We start from the raw sequence: 21,026 nt of genomic DNA on the forward strand, positions 1-21,026 counted from the left end.
ACAGGGGGGGAAAATGCTCTTTAAGAACTGAGACATCACCGAGACATGACTGACACTGAGACATCACTGAGAACTGACATCACCGAGCATGTCAGATACAAGAATTCTTGTTGTCCCTTCTTGTGCAGAAGTCCAGGTTTCCTCAGCTTGTCTTTCCTGTAGCCAAAAGTTCCAAGAAAATAAATTATTTCTATCCAAAGATTGTCATCTAGTATAATAGAAGGCTCCAGACTGACCTCTAGGCGAAGCAGATATTACTGGATGTCACACAGAATGTGTATAGCCCTACATTGTTAAAGATGTTAACAAGAATTAATTTTTTTCAAAATGTATTTCCATAGGCATGTTCTGTCTCCTGCACTGTTTCCTCTGCCTTTGAGTGTTGAGGTACTGTGGGAGGTTTTTGCTGTTTCATGAGGCCTACACACAAAGGAAGAAAGCCTCCCCATGTAAGGTGGGATGGACAACACATCTCAAAGCTCCTAAAACCAGCTGCTTGACAGCTCTTCCTTCCTTTATTTTCCAATGAGTGAGTGTACAAAATGGAACTAGAGTTTCATGTAGGACATGAAGGCAAGTCCTGAATATATCCTTGCTATATATTTACCACACTGAAAAACTGGAAAACACACTGAGTATTTGAAAAAAAATACAGCAACAATTTGTAAAAGACAGTGAGGAAGGTGTGTGAAAATAATTGTAGTTTTGTTTCTTAATGCAAATTTTTTCCCCTCAACGTTAGAAGGAATTTTGGTATCACAGCTTGAAAGCATGAAACAGACACAGAAGACAAATTCTTTTTTTTTTTTTTTTTTTGTTTGCATTATTTTCTGGGTTTAATACCATTTTAATAATTTTAAGGGTATAATTTAGATTCTAATATTTCAAGTGCTTAACTTTGGTGACACCCCTGTGGCAGATATGAAATTAATGAAGTATAGTGGACTGAACATTTCAGGGTAAATCTCAATAGACACTCTTAAAGTCATATGTAAATGTGGGTCTGATTTGTAGCTCCCTGGAACTCCAGAACTGAAATGTCCATGGGCTGTGTTGGCAGGATGGCTTGATGTAGGACTCAAAGGTACCCATTCCTCCTTTCCTCCCTCCACATGCAGTGTGTGTTTGTGGCCATGTCCCATAATACCAGATTTGCATCCCACTCCTTTTCTTCCCTGACCAGTTGTCAAAGTTCAACAGCTAGAAAGGACTCCTAAGTGTCAGCCCTTAGGGTACAGCAGTTGTTACCCACCCTTGGGAGGGCTGTTATGCCTGTCTTCCCAGCTGGATTAAGTACAGCACAAAAGCTTGAGGCTCCATCCCAGATCTGGTTCTTTCTAAGTGACAAGGTAGTATCAGCCCTGGAGTGGTCCATATGCTTTCCTCTTTCTCCCAGCTGTGTGCTTCTGCTGCCCAGGGTACGTTCCTGGAAGAACGCTGCCTGTGACACAGCAGATCAATGGGCACAGACCCAAGTCCCTGCTCCCAAGGATCAATATGATGTTGGAGTACAATGCTGGGGCTGGCATTGCCTGCTCCTTTCAGGTCTGGCATCAATTAGCTGCAGCCTGCAAATAGAAGTGGAGCAGTAACACTCTGCAACCTCGATAACCTGTCCTGAGGAGCCTGCCAGAGTCAGGGGGCTCCTTGCTGCCACTGCAGCCAATAGGCCCATTTCATTAGGCTGGAAAGGTTAATTGCATTGAAAAGTGGCGTCATCCTCAGCACATGATCATTGTAGAACTCCTCTGTGGTGTGAGTCCTGAAGCTGTCTTAGGGAAGCCCCTCTGAGCTCTGAAAAAATTTTCTCAGCAAGGCTTCCGTGCCGAGCAGTCAGACCCCTATCCGTCACAGTTCTCTTGCGTTCCCTCTTGAGGTCCCTTTGCTTAGAGAAAGCTGGTGGATTTCAATTTTTGCAGTGATTTTTTTTTAAAATACAGACTTTCTGTTATCTTAGCAAGCAATCTTCTTGTCCTTTTGTTAGAAACAGCATTCTAGAGAGCAAGTAAAGACAAATGTTGGGGTCCGAGATTCGGCTTTCGAATTTGTTTGAAATGTTTTGAGGTATTTTTACTGAAAATATTAAAACGAAGCAGAAGATTATTCCATGATCTGACACAGAAAACCTGGCTTAACCAGAGGATTCAGAGATAGCCTTATTCTCTGGTTAGTGGTGACTGAGCAATAGGTGGTCTATTAAATATTTAGTTGCAGCTTCTTTTATAGACCCTTTTGTCTTCTTTTCATCGTAGTCTCCTGTGTGCCGTCTTATGCAACATTATTTTTCATGTCAGAATGTTGGTTTCAGAGAAGGAAACCTGCTGCCATAGATGAGAACTTCCACTGCTAAACAGAGAGATGAGGACAGAAGGATGCAGAGATGCTGGCCATGTAGAGCAGTTGCTCTCTAAAAGGAGTCCTTTAGCATTCACTTAGTCACATCTTTCTCAGGATGTGGCTGTTGTGGCGTCTCAGTTGCATGCGCCCAGCATCTTGTGTGTAACTGCAGGGCACCTGAGTTGAGGTAGGAGCTCTCCCTGAAGCTGGTCAGCTGATTTTTCACCTTGCCCACTTCTTAGAGGTTCATGTGACAGGCCTAAAAGGGTTCATGTGTTCTCATTATGTCTAGTTCTTAACACGTATCATGTCTCTGTAGCTCCCTTGTCGCCTCTGCCCTCTGTGCTGGGACCTTCTGCAGCCATTTGACAGGAAATGACTGAAAGAAGGGAATTAAAGGTCTGAGGAAGGAAGAGGAGAGGAGGATGTGAGGGAACATCTCAGGTTTGAGAGAGCTGTTTTGTATTTTGAGGTGCGCTTCCAATGTGCACAGGGTTCTTGGTGGGAAGGGCACAGTGGAGAGCTTTCTCTTTAATACAGTGTGTGTTTTATCTCCGCAGACTTCTTGCAGACTTAGTTTAAAGATCTTAGTTCAATACCATTAGTGTATCTCTGCTGAAGGCCCTTTATAAAATTGATTAGAAAGTGGGCTTTTGCATGTGTGTGTGTGGGCTCTAATCTGATTTGAGTCCGAGATGGTATCTTTAATTCAGTGCATCGCGGCAACTAACTCACGAACTTCACCGAGAGTCAGAGCCCCTAATTTGGTTTGAGAATACATTAGCAAAACGAGCTCAAAAGGCCCCTTTTCGGGGAGAGGAGGAGGGGGCGTCTTGAGGGGGGCCTTGGGGGAGGATTGGAAGAATTGGCTTGACAGAGAGGAGTCGTGGATTTAAACAAGATCCTAGGCATGATATTCCTGCAGTGGGTCCCAGGGAAAAAAAAAAAAAAAGGAAGAAAGAGAGAGGATTGATTGATTGATGGCCTTGCACAAACCATGGAGAACAAAGTGAACCTCAAAGCAGGCTTAACCCCTTCTTCCCATGCAAACAGATAGAACTTGACATGCTCTTTTTCCAGAACTCTATTTTCCTCTTCTCATTCCTTCATCCTGCTCTGTGGGCTGCTTCTTAAAGCACTTAAAGGCACTAACAGTGTAGAAATAATAGTATGCTTTTGCTCTGGCACATGATCCACACTATCAAAACTTTCCAGGACTGATCCAACTTGAAGTAAAATACTGAACCATGTGTATCTCCTTCCTTCCTCCTTTCTTCCTGATATAGGGGGAAAAAAAAAAAAGTTAGATAGAAATAAATAGACCAGCACAGCTGATCTTTGCAGTGGGACAGTGAAAGAGGTGTTTTGCTCCAGGTGATATGTAAAAACCAGCCTTAGGGATTGTTAGACTAAGTGGAGTAGGTATGTACATTCACTTACAGTCTTGTATCTAACCTTCATTCTTCAGATCCCATATTCCTGTAGGATTTGTAGAGGGAGCAACCAGTTGGAGGGGAGACAGGGAGGGGAAGAAACTCTCCAGATTCTCCTCGACCCTTTTAAAATAAAGAATTATTTTAATTTAAGAAATCGTTAAAATAAATGGAGGAATAGCTCAGATTCTGTTGGGCACTGTAGAAATACTCAAGATAGGAGTAAATATTTAATTTGAAAATGTAATTAGTAAGCTGTTAAACACAAAATGTTTGCTGTGTTAATTCGGTTTTATGGCTGAAGTCTTGCACACACAGATGTCAGAAAACTCCAAGTTCTGCCTCCTTCAGTAGCATAATTGTATTCCCCCTGCAGCTGGGTACTATTTCTTCTTGCCAGGAGTACAGTGTTCTAGGAGTTGCTGCCTTAAATTTTTTAACTGGTACAATTCCATTTATTGGAAGGGAGCTTTACTGGGTTATACCCAGTCTGTCCATTGATATCATGTCTGCCTTATATTTTCAGTGAAGGCTCTTAAATTGTGTTTGCAAAGTATTTACAAGATATCCATTTGATTGCATAGGCAAGGCACTCCTGGACACAAATGACTAATATAATTGCACCTATGTGGTTGTGAGAGAAGTTGACTAAGCCACTGGTTTTGCAGTAAAAATGCATTTTTTTGTAGTTTCCACTCAGTATTTGTGTTTGTGACCCTCTCTGTGCAGTGGCATATTAAGGTTGGTTTAGGCAGAGTCACACCAGATCTCCTGACTTCAGTGTATTACAAAATGTTCAGTCGAGGGGTCATTTATGATACATGTTTCAACTGCGTTGCTTGAGTATAAAATCAGCCTCAACCACAACTACACAGAGGACACAGCATGGTGAGAGATGGTTTGAGACCCTGCCTCTCAAGAAGTGCATTTTTGGAGAGGGAGCTGCCTGTGTGTTCAGGAATGAGAAATCATAAAACCAGATACCTCAGAAATGGAGGACTTTGGCAGTAGGTCTTGCTGCTCTTATTTGGATATACAACCGGATTGATTCAACACCTGAACTCAGCTGCTGGGCTACCTTCAAGTAATTATTTTAGTTAGTTTTCATGCTCTGTAGGTAGTCTACCATATGCATAGTTGAGATTCCTTTTTTCCACCTTCTTTGATGACTTGCTGAGGTCAGCAATTTTATTTCAGTAGCTTGCTCTGATGAACTTTATTTCTATACCAGCCTTCCCATCCAGGCAACACTGCAGTGCAGAGAAATAATCCAATTTTACTTGATTATTAATAATTACTCTCAGCTACTATTTTTTCAGTTGATTGATTAGAATAAACACTGCTCTGATGGGATACACTAGAATCCATAACTCCTCTTCCTTTTTTACTGCTACTTTAGCTCAGGCTTCTCCAGACACAATGTGAAGCAGGAGATTGTAATGCAAAGTGGCATTTTAAAATGTGCCTTCTTGCTGTTTTTTAACTAGGTGTGACCAAAATTCATTTATCTGGATTGGTGGAAGACTACAGTCCCTTAATAATGGCTCTGGTTTGCAAGCCAGTGTTTTTGCTAAACACGTTTTCCCGTGTTCAGTGTTGAAGCTGGACAAAACAGCTCCTATTTATGTTTTAGTCTTCCAAACTGATCAAAGACTCTAGGTTTGTAGGAAATGTGTTTCCTACTTACGATCTGGTCCCTTGTCAGACTGGTTGCATTTCCCTCCAGGAGGGTTTCAGGCCATGAGTCCCTTTGGAGGGATCTTGTCTTGTAGCTGAGTGAGGTTTTGCTGTACCAAATTTGACAGGGTTTTTTTTGTTTTTTTTTAATTCGGAAGGAGCATACCACAAGGCACTCTCTCAACAGCTCATGGTCTGAAACCCTATCCAGCAGTTCTGCAGGGACAGAGGAACTTTAAAGTGTTTGCAGATTTGTCAAGAACTTAAACACCTCAGCTAAATTATGCACCAAAAAATAGGAGGACTAACATTGAAGTTCATGTTTTCACCAGCTTAGTGCACAGTCAGGAACAACCTCTCCTAGCACTGCAATCCAGTCTCTGTAGCTCCCTTGCTGATTCAGCCTGTTTTGTACCATATGCTGTGAATGCCAAGGGGTGAACAGCACCGCAGCCAGTACCTCAGAAAGTCAGAACAGGCAGCTCAGGTGTAGCTGGGAAGAGCAGTGATTTTCCTACAGAGTGAGTGCTATTATCCCTGTGGGCTGGCATTCTCTCTGTGAAGGTGGTTGGTACAGCATGGGAGACAGTTTGGCTACTCTTAGCTGTTTTGATTTGCACCTTGGGTTCCTTAAATTCATTCTGGTTTGAGAATAATGCTATTTCCAGGCTGGGAAAATGGGAACTGAGAAGATTTCTTTAACATGAACAGAATTTGCCTCCTCTTTGCAAGCAGGAAACTTGTCAGAGGCATTTAGAGTTTTGATTTATCTGCCTAGGATGAATCCAAGGAAATAAACAAATCCCTATTAGATGTTTTTAAGAAGCCTGTTGTTGTCGAATTTCCTCTCTGGAGTGAACTGAACAGAGTGGAGAAGCCTGTTAGAGTTGGCAGTGCATGACTTCCAAGAGATGCTCAGGCCAATGAATGTCACCTGGAGATGGAGATGTATGAATGGGTGCACTCTACCCTGTGACTTGCAATGTGTGGGTAGGGCCAGCAATCTGTGCAGTGTGACTGGCAGGAGAAGAGTGTTTGTTAGTGCAAGTGGGAATTTCTGAGAAAGTACTCTATTGGGAAAAGTTTGCCTTCCTTTCCTTCCCTTCCCAGGAACATTTGAAATAAAAGCATGTTTGGAGAAGGAGCAGTTAAACACTAGAAAACAAGTCTCTGGAAATCCAGTAAAGGTCATGGGATAGCTGCAGTGTTCGACATTCAGGTGACTTTTTGGATCCTGAGGTCTGGTTCGTGTTCAGATCAATAGGAATCACAATTTGATTTCAATAGGAGTTGGATCAAGGCTTAAATGAAGAGCCAGGATACTGTAACAACTATTCTGATTTATTTCCCCTGTAGCTAGAAAATTCTGGGTAAGATTTAGGTGTCAGGTAAGTTACTTGTACTCAATTCCAACATTTTTTTCTCAGTGAGCTGTAAAATAAAGCATTTTTTGTGGGTCACAGAGATGCTAAGAAGTAGCACTCTTTACCATGAGTGAATGAGAAAGAAGTTTCATTCAGGCTCTCATCAAAGTGGATAGAATGTCCAGGTCAATTCTTGTAAACTGATCGGCAGCCAGGGTTTCAGAGCTTCTGATCACATGCCAGCAGTGATTTCATTGTGATGCAGAAGGAATGGGGTAAAGTTTAAATGGCACCAGATGGAAAAGTGGAACTGCATTTCTCCAACAGCATTCAGCTTTCAAATCAGAGGGATTGATTTCTGGCTGCAGGATGCTCCTTGACACATGGTTAATCTCTGAGTAATACAGGATAACCATTTTTTGAGTTGACGGCACAGATTCTGTGGTTCTCTTGAATTTCCAGAACTTTTATGTAGAATTCCACCTTTTCAGATGATTTAGATGCATTTTGTTTCCCAGTCCCAATCTCTCTATGTTGCCTGGCTAAAGATAACATGAAGCATCAAAAAATTTCTGTGTACATTAGAACATATGTATTTCTGAATGCATATAAGTAGAGAAAAGCATAAGAGGGCTGTGTGGAAAACAGAGGGAGGGGAGCTGCATGGAAATTAGAATCTTGGTTCACAGAGTATTTGTTGTTTGACATTGTTATTTCTTCACAAATCTGACTGCAACCTGAAATTTTAGGCAAAGTAGAAATTCAAATAAAATTTATTTTGAAGAAACTTCCAACATTTTCTTTCATTTTGTTCTTGAAACAGTGTGTGATTATTTCATCAAACAACACAAGGCAACACATGACAGGCTAAACGAAGTGTTAGGAGCAAAACAAAGTTAAACATCTACTGTTTTTAAGAGTTGTTTTGGAAATTCTACAGTAAAAAACATTGCCAAAATTGACTTAGTTCTGTAATGAAACAGAATAGAATTTTTAAATAAAAATTGATTTTTGATGGAAAATCTTGGAGTGAAGTATAATTGCAAAGGAGAATATAAAAATGGGTTGTATGGAGGTGTGATCAGGAGGCAGCTGGTGTGTGGAATAGCATGTGGGGAGATGGAGATAGGATTAGGCAGTATTAGAGATTAGGTTATTGTGTTGACTGGGTCACAGGGGTCTGGGCTTAAAGTACAGTGAGGTGGAGGAGGAGGTCAGAATTGGTGTGTATTATAGAAACAGATTGGCAAAGCCAGTGTTTTCTTCCTCTGGCTATCTTGCATGCAGGAAAACACTAGCTACTCACACTGCTTACACAGGCAAACTAGAGAGCTGTGGTACTGCCGAAAGAGGTTCAAATTCTGCTGATAATCTGGAGCAGAGGACGTGATGTGAGGGTAGAATTTGTCTGTCCCTCATTCTGGTTGCTACACTCATCTGCATGCTCCATTCTTTCAGTCATAATTGCTGTTTGACTCTCTAGGTGTTCCTGAGAGGCAGGTCCTTCAGGAGCATGTCAGCTGGGGGAAGCAGTGTCCTGGAGAGCTGCAGTGACTTGCTGAAGTCTATAAGAAGATCGGTGTTGAAGCTGGAATTAGACTGTGAGACATTTTGGCTGCATGTTAAGGGCTGAATACACTGTACTTCTCTGTCCCACTTTGTTAGCACTGAGCCAATGACTAGGAGTCACAACATGTATATGGGTCCTTGGGTTGTGTTTGGTTACCTAGTGGTGGTGGACATGTAGAATGATTCCCAAAACTCTGCTCCTAAGAGTGGGCACAGATGCAGATCTGGGAGGGTGAGGTTTTCAGCATAGACTGGTTAGAGAGAGATGGCTGTGGGACACTGACTTAGTTTGCCAAGGGCAGAGGGAACTGGAAGGCTGGGCACACAAAGCAGATGAAGTGTGAGTGTGTGGAGTTATAGATCCTGTCTTTATGCATCACATTGATCTCATTCAGTGTGTTATACTTAGCATTTTGTTTATATAATCTCAGGGTGTTACAGGGGTTTGTTTATTTTTAACTCCTGGATGACTGGCAGTTTCAGTTTGAATGCTGTCTGTTTATAAATGGGAGAAATTTGTCCAGGCCTGGCAAAAGATCTTTGCAAAGGCTTTCTGGAAATTGAGAGAAGTGCATTTACTTGACTTATATTATCTTGTCAGCTGGGAGCAAAATTCAGACAGGCAATCTGTGCATGGGGTGGTGAAACACTGACCACTATTTGCATGCAGTGGTGTTTGTGTCGCTTTATTACATTTCCTTTTGGAGTTTAGGTAGGAAAAAGAAAGAGGAATAAGGTACATTCTGCATTGTGCAGGAGTCTGGTGCAAAACCAGCCACCTGGTGAGGTTTATCATGTGACTAGAAGAGTTTGGGACTAGAAGTTGTCTCATAACCACATAGTCATGCCTGACCTCACTGCTGGTGGCTGCTCACTGACTTAGTATTTGTGTTGTGTTTCTTATTGTAGAGAGGGTTTGAGTGAAACCAGTCTGTGGATTTGGCACAGGATTCAGCACTTTAAACAGAGTGCTGAATGAATAGACATCAACACCTACCAGAGATTTTAGCAACACCTCTGGATTCCCCTTTTTTCATGTACCACCACTGGATTCTCCAGAGGCAGTCATATTTCCCAGAAGGATCCAGCAAGGATTAAGAGGGTTTCCTTCCTGCAAGTTTAGATGCAGAATGCTGTGCGTACCTCTAGGGCCTGCTAAACCCTGGTGGAGCTAGGCTTCAGAACTTGCTTTTGAATTGACCCTGTTTGCCCTGATGGGTTGCAGTGCTCACTGCTGGCTTGTCACCAGACATTGATTTTTATTTCCCATTGCTCTGAACTCTTGCATGGCTCACACACAGAGAGCTCAGTCTATCTGCTATGAGCTGTTGGGGTTGCTCACTGGAGGGAAAATCTTAAGCTTTCAAGATCTCTCACTGTCAAAATATCTGGTAAAGCTGTCTTGTTGCCTCTGTCTACCTCTTGTCTGGGTTGCTCACACCTTCTGTTCTGCGTGTGTCTGTTCCCCTTCAGCCCACCACTGTCTGTCCATCTCTCTTCACATCTAATGGAGGTTGGTAATCCCGTTAGGTGCTTGCAGCGGGTGCTGCCGAATTTGCTTGCAAACGCCTGTGCCAGGTCGAGTGTCATTGCCAGCAGCACTCTTGGCGGGATGAAGGTTGCATTAGCGAACAGTAATTGAAATGCAAAATAACATTTTGATCGAGCGAGCAGGCTGTTTATTTATCAGATCAATAGCCAAAATGCCCCATCTGGAGAAGTCAGCGTGATAACAAGTGATAGCATTCCAAGGGCAAAGGGAACAAGCGCAGCGGGGAGGACATGCCGTCAGGGTGGGCTGGTTTCAGTTGGGTCACACCAGGCCGTCAGTTGCTGAAATTTGCTTCTTTTTGGGTCCCTGCTTTGAAGAGGGTGGGCCCCCTCCTGGCTGCATCAGCAAAGGGTTCCAGACCTCTGGAGGGAGAACAAGCTGTTCTTAAATATGGGATGGGACAGATTGCAGACATATGTAAAACCATGTGAGGTCCTCCTCCCATGCTCTGATAGAGACAGGAGTGTGCCTCAAGGTGCAGACTGCAGATGATGTGGCTCAGTTAGGCGGTGGTTTTTGATTGTTTTTGTTTTACTGCAGTATGTTTGCTATAAAGATCTGACCACTTACGTTGATGATCAGGAAGTATGAAGTCATAGTTTGGCTTCTGTAGCAAAGCTACTGGAATGGTATCTAGGTGCATGCACGTGATGAGGAAAGGAGAGATGTGGGAGAAGGGGGTTGTGTGTATTTGCACAGTAACTTCATGCATTCCTCCTGTACACAGATACCCTACAGAATGAAGTTATGTAACATTTAAAGTTATCTCAGAAAGGTACTATATGAAAGTGTAGAAGCAGCTGTACAGCTTCTTTTCTGGTGTCTGGCTGCCTGTCTGCTTTGCTATGTCTGTGTGTTAGCTTCTGCTCAGCCATTAGCAGGGATGCTGAAGAATGGAAGAGGAAGAGAAACTGAGGTTAAAGAGCTTGCAAGCTTGCATTCTGTTCATATTCAGAAACAGTAAGAGAGAAAAGTGAAAACTTCATGAGATGAGAAAATAATCTATTCATGGTGACAAGAGGATTATTTTTGTGGGTTTTTGTAATCACATTTAGTTAAATTTTTCTACAGATGCCAATCTATGAGGAAAACTGAAGTAATTAAAAAGTTTTTTGCTTCAAAATTTGTTTTGTCTGAACTGAGATTTTTAGGGGGGTTTTGTTTGGTTGGGTTATTTTTTTTTTTAATCTAGAGAAAGGAACATGCAAGTTTTGCAGGGTATTGGGCAAAAAAATGTGTTTATTCTGCTATACAGTTTCTATCTAATGAACAGTTTGTTGATCTCATCTCTTGATTCAGGCAAGTAAGAATGCGGGACATTGTGGGGCCTCAGGTAGGGTCGGACTTGGGTGGACAGGAAGCTGCTTTGTCAGTCAAAGGAAATGGGGACACTCAGCAAGATGGATGAATGAAACGGATTTACAGTAAGTTGTGGGGGTTAGAAACTAGAATTTGGGTCAGACACAGCTGCCTACTTAATATATGCAGTGTGTGCTAAGAGATCTGCTAAGTACTTACCAAAGGTGGAGTTTAGAGACTCAGCAAAACTGAACCTTGAGGTTATTCTAAATAGGTAGCTAAGGATAATCCTGTATGTTACAGCAGTGTAAGGTGTGCAGAAGCAAACCACTGTTTCCATATGTGACCTTTTCTCCTTCCACCTGTGGTATTCATTAGCAGAAAAGGTCTGCAGTTACTCACAGTCACCTTGCTTTGCCATTGTATCATCTTAGAAATCCTTTCTGGAGAGGCAGGGTTAAAAAAAAAAAATCAAGTTAAAAAGCACTAATTGTCCTTTGTTATTTCCTATGCTGTAATTTATGTGAAACTAATTTCAGTTAGTTTTTCAAGATCTGTCAGGTTTTGAGAAATGTTCTAATGATGAGGCACTTAGTTATAGATTTGTCTGAGAGCTACAGGTGGAATCTAGGCAAAGCCTGTCTAATCTGTCTGGATTCTGTTGGCCAGGGTGGGAGAAGGTGGAAGAATCCCATTACACTGTGTTGTTGAAGCGTAAGAAACAGAAACCTTCCCAGAAAGTATTACCAGCTCAAACCCAGAAAATTTTTTAATCCATCCAAGTTGAATAACATTTGAGTTCATATTTTGTCTCTATAAATCCAAACTCCTCCTTTTCAGTAAGCTAGTGTTCCTAAAGAAATGTCAATTACGAAATCTCTTTGCACATTTGTTTCTAGGGTGATGTCTTTGATATGTATGTCCCATCCTAACTCCTTACTCAAACACTAAGAAAAATTAAGCAATTCCTCCAGGTCTCTCTTTTTTCATTCCCTGTTCACCATGAATTGTAGGCAAGGTTGAAGGGGATGTCTTCAATGAGTATCTTGAAATGCAAGGAAATGCAGACTGAAAAATTTGTACCAGTAGCAGTTTTCTCTTAGAAATACTGAGAGGATACTGAGTCAGAGGTCTCTGAGAGATGAGATATTGGATCAGGCTGCAATGCAGAAGTAAGTGTGATATGAATGGCAGTTAGCTAGAAGTTCCCTTTCCGTGCTCTTCTGAGAAGGTGGAAGCAAAATTCTGATGTATAAGTGTTTGAAATGTGCTCTACTGAGCCTCCTGTATGTGGGTCTCATTCACCAGTGTCCAAAGGACACTGAAGGTGCTTAGGGAGATATAGATTATAAGTGCTCTAGATAGGCAGAGTATAAAGAAAGACACTCAAGAAGAAATGAAGGTTTAGCTGAGTATTTCAGCAGGGATTGAGTTGCAGCTTTGCTGTGTGCAGGCAAAGTAGTTGAACTGCTGTGAATGTAGAAATAGTGGGGTAAGTGGAAATGTGAAACACAGAATGATAATGTTGGGGGAAAAGGGTGGTGGTAGAACTTGGATGAATAGTGAACAGCAAGTCAACCCTGTCCTTGTTTTGCTGTGGTATCAACAGTAAGTATAAGCAAGAGGCATTAGCTCAAGTGCTAAAGCAATTCACTCTGGGGGAAGTGCCATTTAGTACACCAAGAGGGCAAGGGACCTTCAAAAGGCAGTGTGTTAATAATAGAGTGAACTGATAATATGTGTCACACCTCCAGATTAATTGTCACTTCATCTGTGTAATACTTTTTACCATTTACTAACAAGACTGTTGTCATAAGGGTGAAGAGAAATTACAGTAATGAGGAGAGGGATGAAGGCTAGTAGGAAATCCATAATGTCTTCTGCCCACGAGAGCCTTTTTTATTTATTAAGCAGCCTCCAGAGTTTGATGTGGCAGCTTTTTTCAGCATGAGCTAACTTGGGCTAGAGAAGATCTACTGATATGTAACTGGGCTCTGGTTATGCAATGGGTCAAAGGGATAAAATATCTACTGGGCATTAGACAAGCAAGTACTATTTGTATAAGAGCCAGAATGTGAGCACTAGCTTGTCCAAAGACAAGTATGTAGTGTTGGGGAGGCATGTTATGGACAAATGCCTTGAAAACTGGCTGTCTGGGGTTAGCCACACTCTACAAAATAGAAGCATAACCCATGCGAGCCAAAGGGAGGCATCGCTAGGAAACATGGCAAAACTCTTAGAAATCAGATCTGCACTCCAGAGAAAAGTAGTTAAATCAAGCTGAGTTCTGACTCTTGCCCTTTATAGCAATGCAAAATACTGTGATTGAAACAAAAACTCTCTAAAGCCCATGCACTGGTATATTTATGTTTATGATCACATCCATCATGCTGGTGCTACCCAAGCTCTTGCCTATTCTCAGAGAGAAATTAAGTTTGTCCTGGGAACAGAGCATGTTCCTGTATGATAGAATAAGCCCAGAAAAGAATCCTGATACCACTGAGTTACCCACATTTATCCACTGTACTGCAGTAAAATGGCACATTGGCATTATTCCTGGACTGTTGAATGGAGAAAAGCTGTCAGTGTAGATAAAGTCTCTAAATGATGGCTCTCTCTCATTTGAAGCCCATATGGAGTAAAAGAGCATGAGAAACCAGTGTGGGTGCTGATCCCTTTCCTCCCTAGCACTTTGGTGGGCGTTCTCAGTGAGGCAAAGGTGGGAGCATGTTTGTGAGCTGTCCATGGTAAAAGCAGGTCGACCAACAGGTGTGGCTCAGCTCTATGACATTAACTCTTGGCATAAGTGACCTAAAATTACACTGGCTGTTATTGCAGCTGTCACATCTAGCCTGACACTTGGGAAACATTATTTATTTCTGTCTTCTGTATCTAAAAAAAACACCTGACAAAATTTGACTTGTTGGAGTTGCAGCCAGTGTTTGAGAAGCTGACCTACATTGTTTGTCAGTCCACTGTGGATTGCAAAGCTCTCTCATGTGGCCCACAACAAGACACAGAATCTGTGTTGCCCATGATGTGCACATCCCATGTACACATGCAATGCAAGTTTGTGTGATCTGAACTGACAAATACCAATAGCAGAAATAGGTCTGTACCAGAGAAGAGAATGGATGTTTTATCATTGGTGTTTCTGCAGATTAAAACTACTTTTGTCTTCTATGACTGGTTTTAATATTTCTGTGCAGTCCAAAATGTGCTTTTGTCACAAGCTGATGCCTGAAGTGAGCAGCTTTATGCTGGCAGACTTCTCAGGTTTTGTCAGTATAACTTTAGTCTACTGTGAAGACTTCAGGACTGAAGTGCAGTTCCACAAGTACAGCCATATGGCACCTGGAAGTTACAAGCTGTACAGTCATCTTACCTGCATGGTTTTCCACTTTATGGAACTTCAGAAAATTAAGATTTCATTCTGTCTGGAATCCATATCCAGTGTGAGAGCCACCCACAAAAAAAGCCCATTTCTGACCTTTTACATTTCTCCTTGTGCCCAGAATAGGGAAGATTTTATTTTTTTTTCTTAAGGAGGGCCTGAGTATTTTCTCTTTTTCCCCTCCATCAGCTGATACTAGTTATACAGTTGCATTTCAGTACCCATTTTAATGATAATTTCAGTCTTACTGTTGGAAATCCCCAACATGCTGAGTTGGTGACTTTATGACTAAATCAGAAAATACTGGTGAAGGGACTGGACTACATGTCAGAACATATGCCCATTCATTAACTTTCTTCAGGAAACTGGAGTATAGAACTGAACCTATCCTTGCATTTCCTGTTGAAGATGAGGTTTCAGCCACTAAGGAAGCTCAGCAGTGTTGTCACTAAACTTTTTTTGATCCAGTTTTGGAATAGTGAATGCTATTTGGAGAGCGTAGAAGGTCAAGTACTTAGGTTTGCATGAGCACTTCAATGTTCAGATGGTATTAAGTTACTGAATTGTGTATACCTTTAGCTGATAAAAAGTTCCTCTGGCGGGAAGAAGTTACCTTCTATTACCAAGCTGGGTATTCTGGCTGTCCTGCTAAACAGGTGTGAGTGGTGGACATTTTTTTTTCTCATTTATACATAAAGACTACTAAATTATTGTAATTTCCAAATCCAGAAGTGGGGTAAAGAGGTGAATGTAGCTAAAAATTACTATTCCAGGCAAAAATAACCCTGAAGGATGTGCAATGAAATAGCCTTGCCTGTATCAATCACAAACTTGTAATCCTTGATGTTTGAAAGAATGAAAATCATGGGCACTACTGCCTTAATTTTATAACTCTAGTCTTCTGTCCCTTTCTGTTCCTCCCCATCTAGCAATCTTTCCCTCTCTTATTTTTGCTGTTATTCTCAAAAGATCATTAAACTCATAAGCCTTTAATGGCAGCCATTGCAGAGAAATAGCAAAAGATGAAGGGCTGGAGAATTGAGGAAACTTGTAACATTGCCCAACATTGCTGCCCAAAGGAGAGAACACTAATGGATAAAGACCTAAAGCACAGATTTGGACCTTGGCTTGTCTAAACCTGTGTGTTTACATCCAGAATCACTGAGGTCAGAGCACACTTGTCTGAGGGCAGTTACAAGCACATAAAGGCTAACAGCATTGTTAGTGATAAACAGCAGTGGGTTTATCAAAGAGGAGTACAGCAGACAATAACCTTTCTTGATGCAATTAGATAATTAGTGGGCAAAAGGAATACAGTGAATAGACTGACTCTGGATCATGCATGGTCTTTTGACACAAAGCTGTGCAAAATCTTATTAGGGAAATTAGATCAAATTGGTTTTGATACAAATCCTGTGAAATGAATCATGGATTAAATGACAGTGTAAACAGAAGGGTTAGAGATATTCTTTATCCTTCTGCAAAGATGGTGTCCAAAAGAACAGTGTTTTGACTGTAAATACTCATCAGTGACCTGGAAGTAACCTAAAAGTGATCACTCTCAAATTTACAGTTGACAGAACCAGAAGATACTAAAAAAAATCAGCATAGAAAAAAGAAGAACTAGGCTGAAAAAATGAGGATTGTGAGCAGGCTTTGGTAAAACAAGCGATAATTAGCACTGTGCAGTTCAAAGATGATACTGGATCTACTTCGAAACAAGGAGAATCTCCAAATTTCATGTTGTGCAGAGCGCGGTGGCAAAAGCAGCTTATGTTCAGAGAGGTCCCAATGAGACAGGCTATCAAATTTTGTGAGCTGATGTGCAACCTGATGTCTGGCAAAGCTACTGTTCAGTTGGTCCATATGTCTTCCTGGCTGTGTGCTTTCCAGAGTGACTCTCCCCTGTAGTGCTGCAGCATTGCACTGTGCAGTTCAGGGCACCTTGCTGCAACAGAGACCCAGGGAAGTTGGAACAAATCCAGTGAAGGACCACAAAGATGCTAAAGGGATTAGAAGGAATGACCTATGATGAGGAAAGGTGAAAAGAACGAAATGTTTAGAACCTCTAAGCCTGTTACATGGGCACAGAAATAGTAACGGAGTTTCCTGTGCCAGCACAGAGGAGAGTTGGATCAAGTCTCTCTCCTTTTACATTCCTATTAAGGTAACTAGAGCCAAGCAAAATGGCTGTTCATCACTTTGAACTCTTTGCAAAACACATTTAGCTGTTCTTCTTGAAGTTCAAGATGTTGTATCTCATTGCCAGGGGACACTCTGACTGTTTAAAAATCAGCACAGGATTTCCATGAGACTTGCAGAAAGTCAGAGGCCAGAAAAGAAAAGCACATGCTCTGGAATGGCTGGAGTCACCTTAGCTGTAATCTTTGATCTATCTTGGTGTTAAGGGCTTTTGCTCTCAAGCATGCATTCACATCCAACCAGAACTCACTATGTACTGCTGCCTGCTGGAAGGGAACAGGAGGGTCCTCATCTACAAGGATGTAGGGGGCTTGTTTCCTGATTCACCATCAAACACTCACTGTTTGCATGCCTTAGGGAAGGAAGGCTCCTTATTTCCTCAGGTTCTTTATTTTTTTTTTGTTTCCTTTTTCTCCCCCCCCCCTTTTTTTTAAAATTTATTTTCTTTTTATTTTCTGTTTTTATTTTTTGTTCTTTCTCCACTGAAGGAAAATATCTCAGTAAGCACTCTTGAAGTCATCCATGAATGTTGGACTATTTAAGAAACAGAAGTTGGGATTTGGGCTCCACTGATGGAACCTACCAGTACAGCTCATCTCCCTGTCATTCCTGTTTCATAGTGTTTTCCTCTGTCTGCCTTAAAAATTACAACTCCAGCTTCTCTTACCATGGAGTTCCACAGTGCAGAACAGTGCTTTATGATTGCTTTGCCTTCCATTTTAATCTTTATCTCATGTTGCTGTGCCCAGTGATCTTAATTTCTTTACCACAGATGCAGTTCTCAGGTATTGGGAGGTTCCAGAGCCTGCACAGCAGGTTTCAGCTTTGCTGTGAAATGCTAAGATCTAGTCTCAGCTAGCAAAGTTTCATCTTCCTTCACACAGTCAGCTGTCGTTACACCAGAAGATCTGCAATATGTCCAGGTGCCCTGTGGGAATAGAGATGAATGCACCTGCAGCAATTTCTGTAACTGCTCCATGACCTCTAGTTCATTGTGGCCCTCTGGGCAAAGCATGGGCATTTATCAACTCATCACACTGTCTCTGAGAGGGCCCAAACCCTGGATTCCTCTCAAGTAACACCAGGCAGAGCAGCTGAGGAACGTGAGATGCCTGCCCATATTCTCAAGGTCAACAGTCTTGCCAAAAAACAAACTTGGCTGATCGATCCCAGAGATAGGAGATGAGGTCAAACTTTGAGGATGAAACAGAGAAGGGAAAATTAGGAGATACTTAGGTCAAATGAGATCATAAGGATGCAGGACTGTGAATTTGCTGCATATCAAACATCTATATTCCTATCAACAGAAACACAGATGTGATATTTAAAAGTGTGCACTCCAGCCTTGCTGAGTCACAGAATGTTTTGTCCTGTCCCCTGATGGATTTGATCTCTTGGCAGAAGGAGTTGCCACAAATACCAGGTAAATAGGCTGAAACTGAAATAGAAATAGAAATTACCCACATGACCATGGTGTGGTAACTTTAAACAAGCAGAGCTTACAAGAAGAAAAGGCAAGCATCTCCAGTCAGTCAGAATTCTTTGGCCGTGTCATCAGGAAAATGCATGTTTAGTTTCTCTTAAAGCCCTTGACAAATTGTCTTGCTGAAGGGAAAATTTAACCTCTCAGGTTAATACTATTATCAATTAAAAGGTGTCAGAGACAGAAAGAAGGGCTAGACGTACCCAACTCAGAAAAGAGAGAAGTCAATTTTCAGCATGATAAAGGTTAACATGCATCACCCACAAAGATCAGTATTGTGTGTTTGATCCATGTATTAATGATCTGGGAAGTGGGTGAACAATGAGACTGCAGATGAAATCAAATTAGCAAGGAAGACTGAAGAGCTCCAGAGGATCCTAGTAAAGCTGGGGGTCTGGACTGCACAGCATAGTGGCAGATGAAATACACTGTTGACAATTGCAAAACATTGCACACCAGAAGGATTAATTTGATTTTTTCATACATCTTAATGGATTCTAAATTAACTGTAGCAACTCAGGAATAAGATCGAGTGTTGCAGTAAGTAACTTCCTGGTACTATTTGTTGAAGAATGTAACAATTTAGATTTTCATTTAAAGAGGGGAAAAAAAGCAAAGAGTGCAAGGAATTACATAATATGTAGACTGAAAATAACATGGAAAATATTGTAACATCACGAGGTAATTGATGGCGTGCCTTTGTCTTGACTACTGTCCAGACCTTCAGCTGGAGAAGTGATGGAGCAGTGCCAGTTTTGTGCTGCTGAGGAGCTGGCTCATTGAACTCTGTTCTGGACTGAACAGAAATAGCCAGACTAGAGGAAGTTCTGAGATGGATGATGAAGCAGATAAGAGATCTGCAAAAACTCCTGCATGAAGAGCCATCATATAGATAATGAAGAGCTGAATGAGGAGAACATGGCAAAACTACATTTCCTGAGAAGGAGAGCTGGGAGATGTTCAGGGAGTCTGACAGGCTGGAAATACATTATAGGCAAATAAAAGTGGGGTTTGTTTGTTCATACACCGCACAAGTAATCCCTGAAACTCATTGCTATAAATACCATAAAATTTAGCAGTCTTCTAAGAAAAGACTGAACACTTTTATAAAGAATAAGACTATCTGTGACTAAAATAAATATGAAGAGCTTGAAAAGCTGGTGAAGTTCTTTCCATAAAGGCGATTGCTGAGTGCCTTTGCTCTCTCCCTGCAGGCTGCTCGGCAGAATGGCCACGGAGGAGCGGCACCTCTCCTCCAGCTGTGGGTCCTTCATCAAGACCGAGCCCTCCAGCCCATCTTCTGGCATCGACGCCATCAGCCACCACAGCCCAAGCGGCTCCTCCGACGCTAGCGGTGGCTACGGCATCGCCATGGGCGGCCACCCCAATGGCCTAGACTCGCCACCCATGTTCAATGGCACGGGGATCGGCGGCGGGTCCTGCCGTAAGCGTTACGACGACTGCGCCAGCGCCATCATGGAGGACTCACCCACCAAGTGCGAGTACATGCTCAACGCAATCCCCAAGCGGCTGTGCCTGGTGTGTGGGGACATTGCTTCTGGGTACCACTACGGCGTGGCTTCCTGTGAGGCATGTAAAGCCTTCTTCAAGAGGACTATTCAAGGTATGGTGGGAAGGAATGGAAACTGAGGCATTCACTCCATAGAGATAAAGGGACATGGCCCCAGACATTGCTGAGACTGCAGTGTCATATAAAGGGGGGAAAAGGAGAATGTATTTAATGCACCTAACTCTCCATCCTTTTGTATGCTTCTTCTTTCTTCTTGCTCAGTTCTGGTCCTTCCAAATCAACGTGGACATGGAATTAGGCCATGTGATGGTAGGAACCTTTGCCAAGTTCCTTGCCTGATTGGCTGCCAGATCTGGGTATCTGGGCTAGTGATCTTCCTGCCTCTGCTAGTGGCACTGATACTATGAGAATGTAACATCTTGTGGAGTAAGGCCTGGAAAGGAAATGCTTTGCGTTCTAATGGTGTTTTAAGGCCCATTTGAAGGGTAGGTGCCTCTGTCAAGAGATGGAATGTATGTAGACATAGCTGCACCTTGAGGTGAAAGCTCCAGCATTACAAGAGTAGAGAAATTCTTTGTCCTACCAGTCTTGATAGCCATGAACTCCATACAAACCTCAGCACAAATCTGGACAGAGAACTTTTGTGAGAGTCAGTCTTTTTCTCCTTTTCGAGTTTTACCAACCTTTTTCATTAAGATGCAGATTCTTTGAAGATAAAAAAACTAGGCAGTGAAGAAGATGAAGTTTTTGTCAGTCTCACTAAGGATGAGCAATTCCTCAGGAGATTTTGAAAACCTCAATGCGTGCACATGTAGATGAATTGCAGTGAGTTACTCCTTCATGTACAATTCAGGTATGAGGAGTATGGCTGTGTCCTGACTGCCAAAAGTGTTTGCAGATGTGCACATGTGCAGCTACAATATAATCAAAAGCAGGAGTGCATCCAAACAACCTCCAATATCCATGGATGTTTGGGTATACTTACATACCCGTACCCCATGTGAACAAACATGCTGGGATGTACGGATACCCCCTTTATTTCCTCCACTAGCTGGAAAAAGCACAGGATCATTCATCTTTCAGTGGGAAGTGTATTGGGTTTGCCCAAGTACGGTGTGCTGACTGAAGGCAGGTCTACAGTGAGCAGGCAGCTGTGCATGTACTTGGCTGTTGGCTGGGGTTAGT

At 42.1% G+C, this 21,026-nt stretch overlaps 1 protein-coding gene across 4 annotated transcripts in view; it reads left to right on the forward strand.

Annotated features, from left to right (window-relative positions):
- ESRRB (estrogen related receptor beta) overlaps positions 1-21,026 on the forward strand; it is a 134,764-nt gene that overhangs the window by 75,062 nt on the left and 38,676 nt on the right. For 3 of the 4 annotated variants that reach the window (XM_086893439.1, XM_086893435.1, XM_086893436.1), the window contains one exon: positions 19,525-19,934. In XM_086893439.1, coding sequence (XP_086749565.1) covers positions 19,525-19,934 — 410 coding nt within the window. Of the gene's footprint in view, positions 1-8,302; positions 8,413-19,524; positions 19,935-21,026 lie in introns of those variants that run through there. The other variant, XM_086893438.1, reaches the window with a different exon arrangement.

The sequence above is a fragment of the Cyanistes caeruleus genome, chromosome 6 (assembly GCF_971803275.1).
Source record: "Cyanistes caeruleus chromosome 6, bCyaCae1.hap1.1, whole genome shotgun sequence".
Lineage (NCBI taxonomy): Eukaryota > Metazoa > Chordata > Aves > Passeriformes > Paridae > Cyanistes > Cyanistes caeruleus.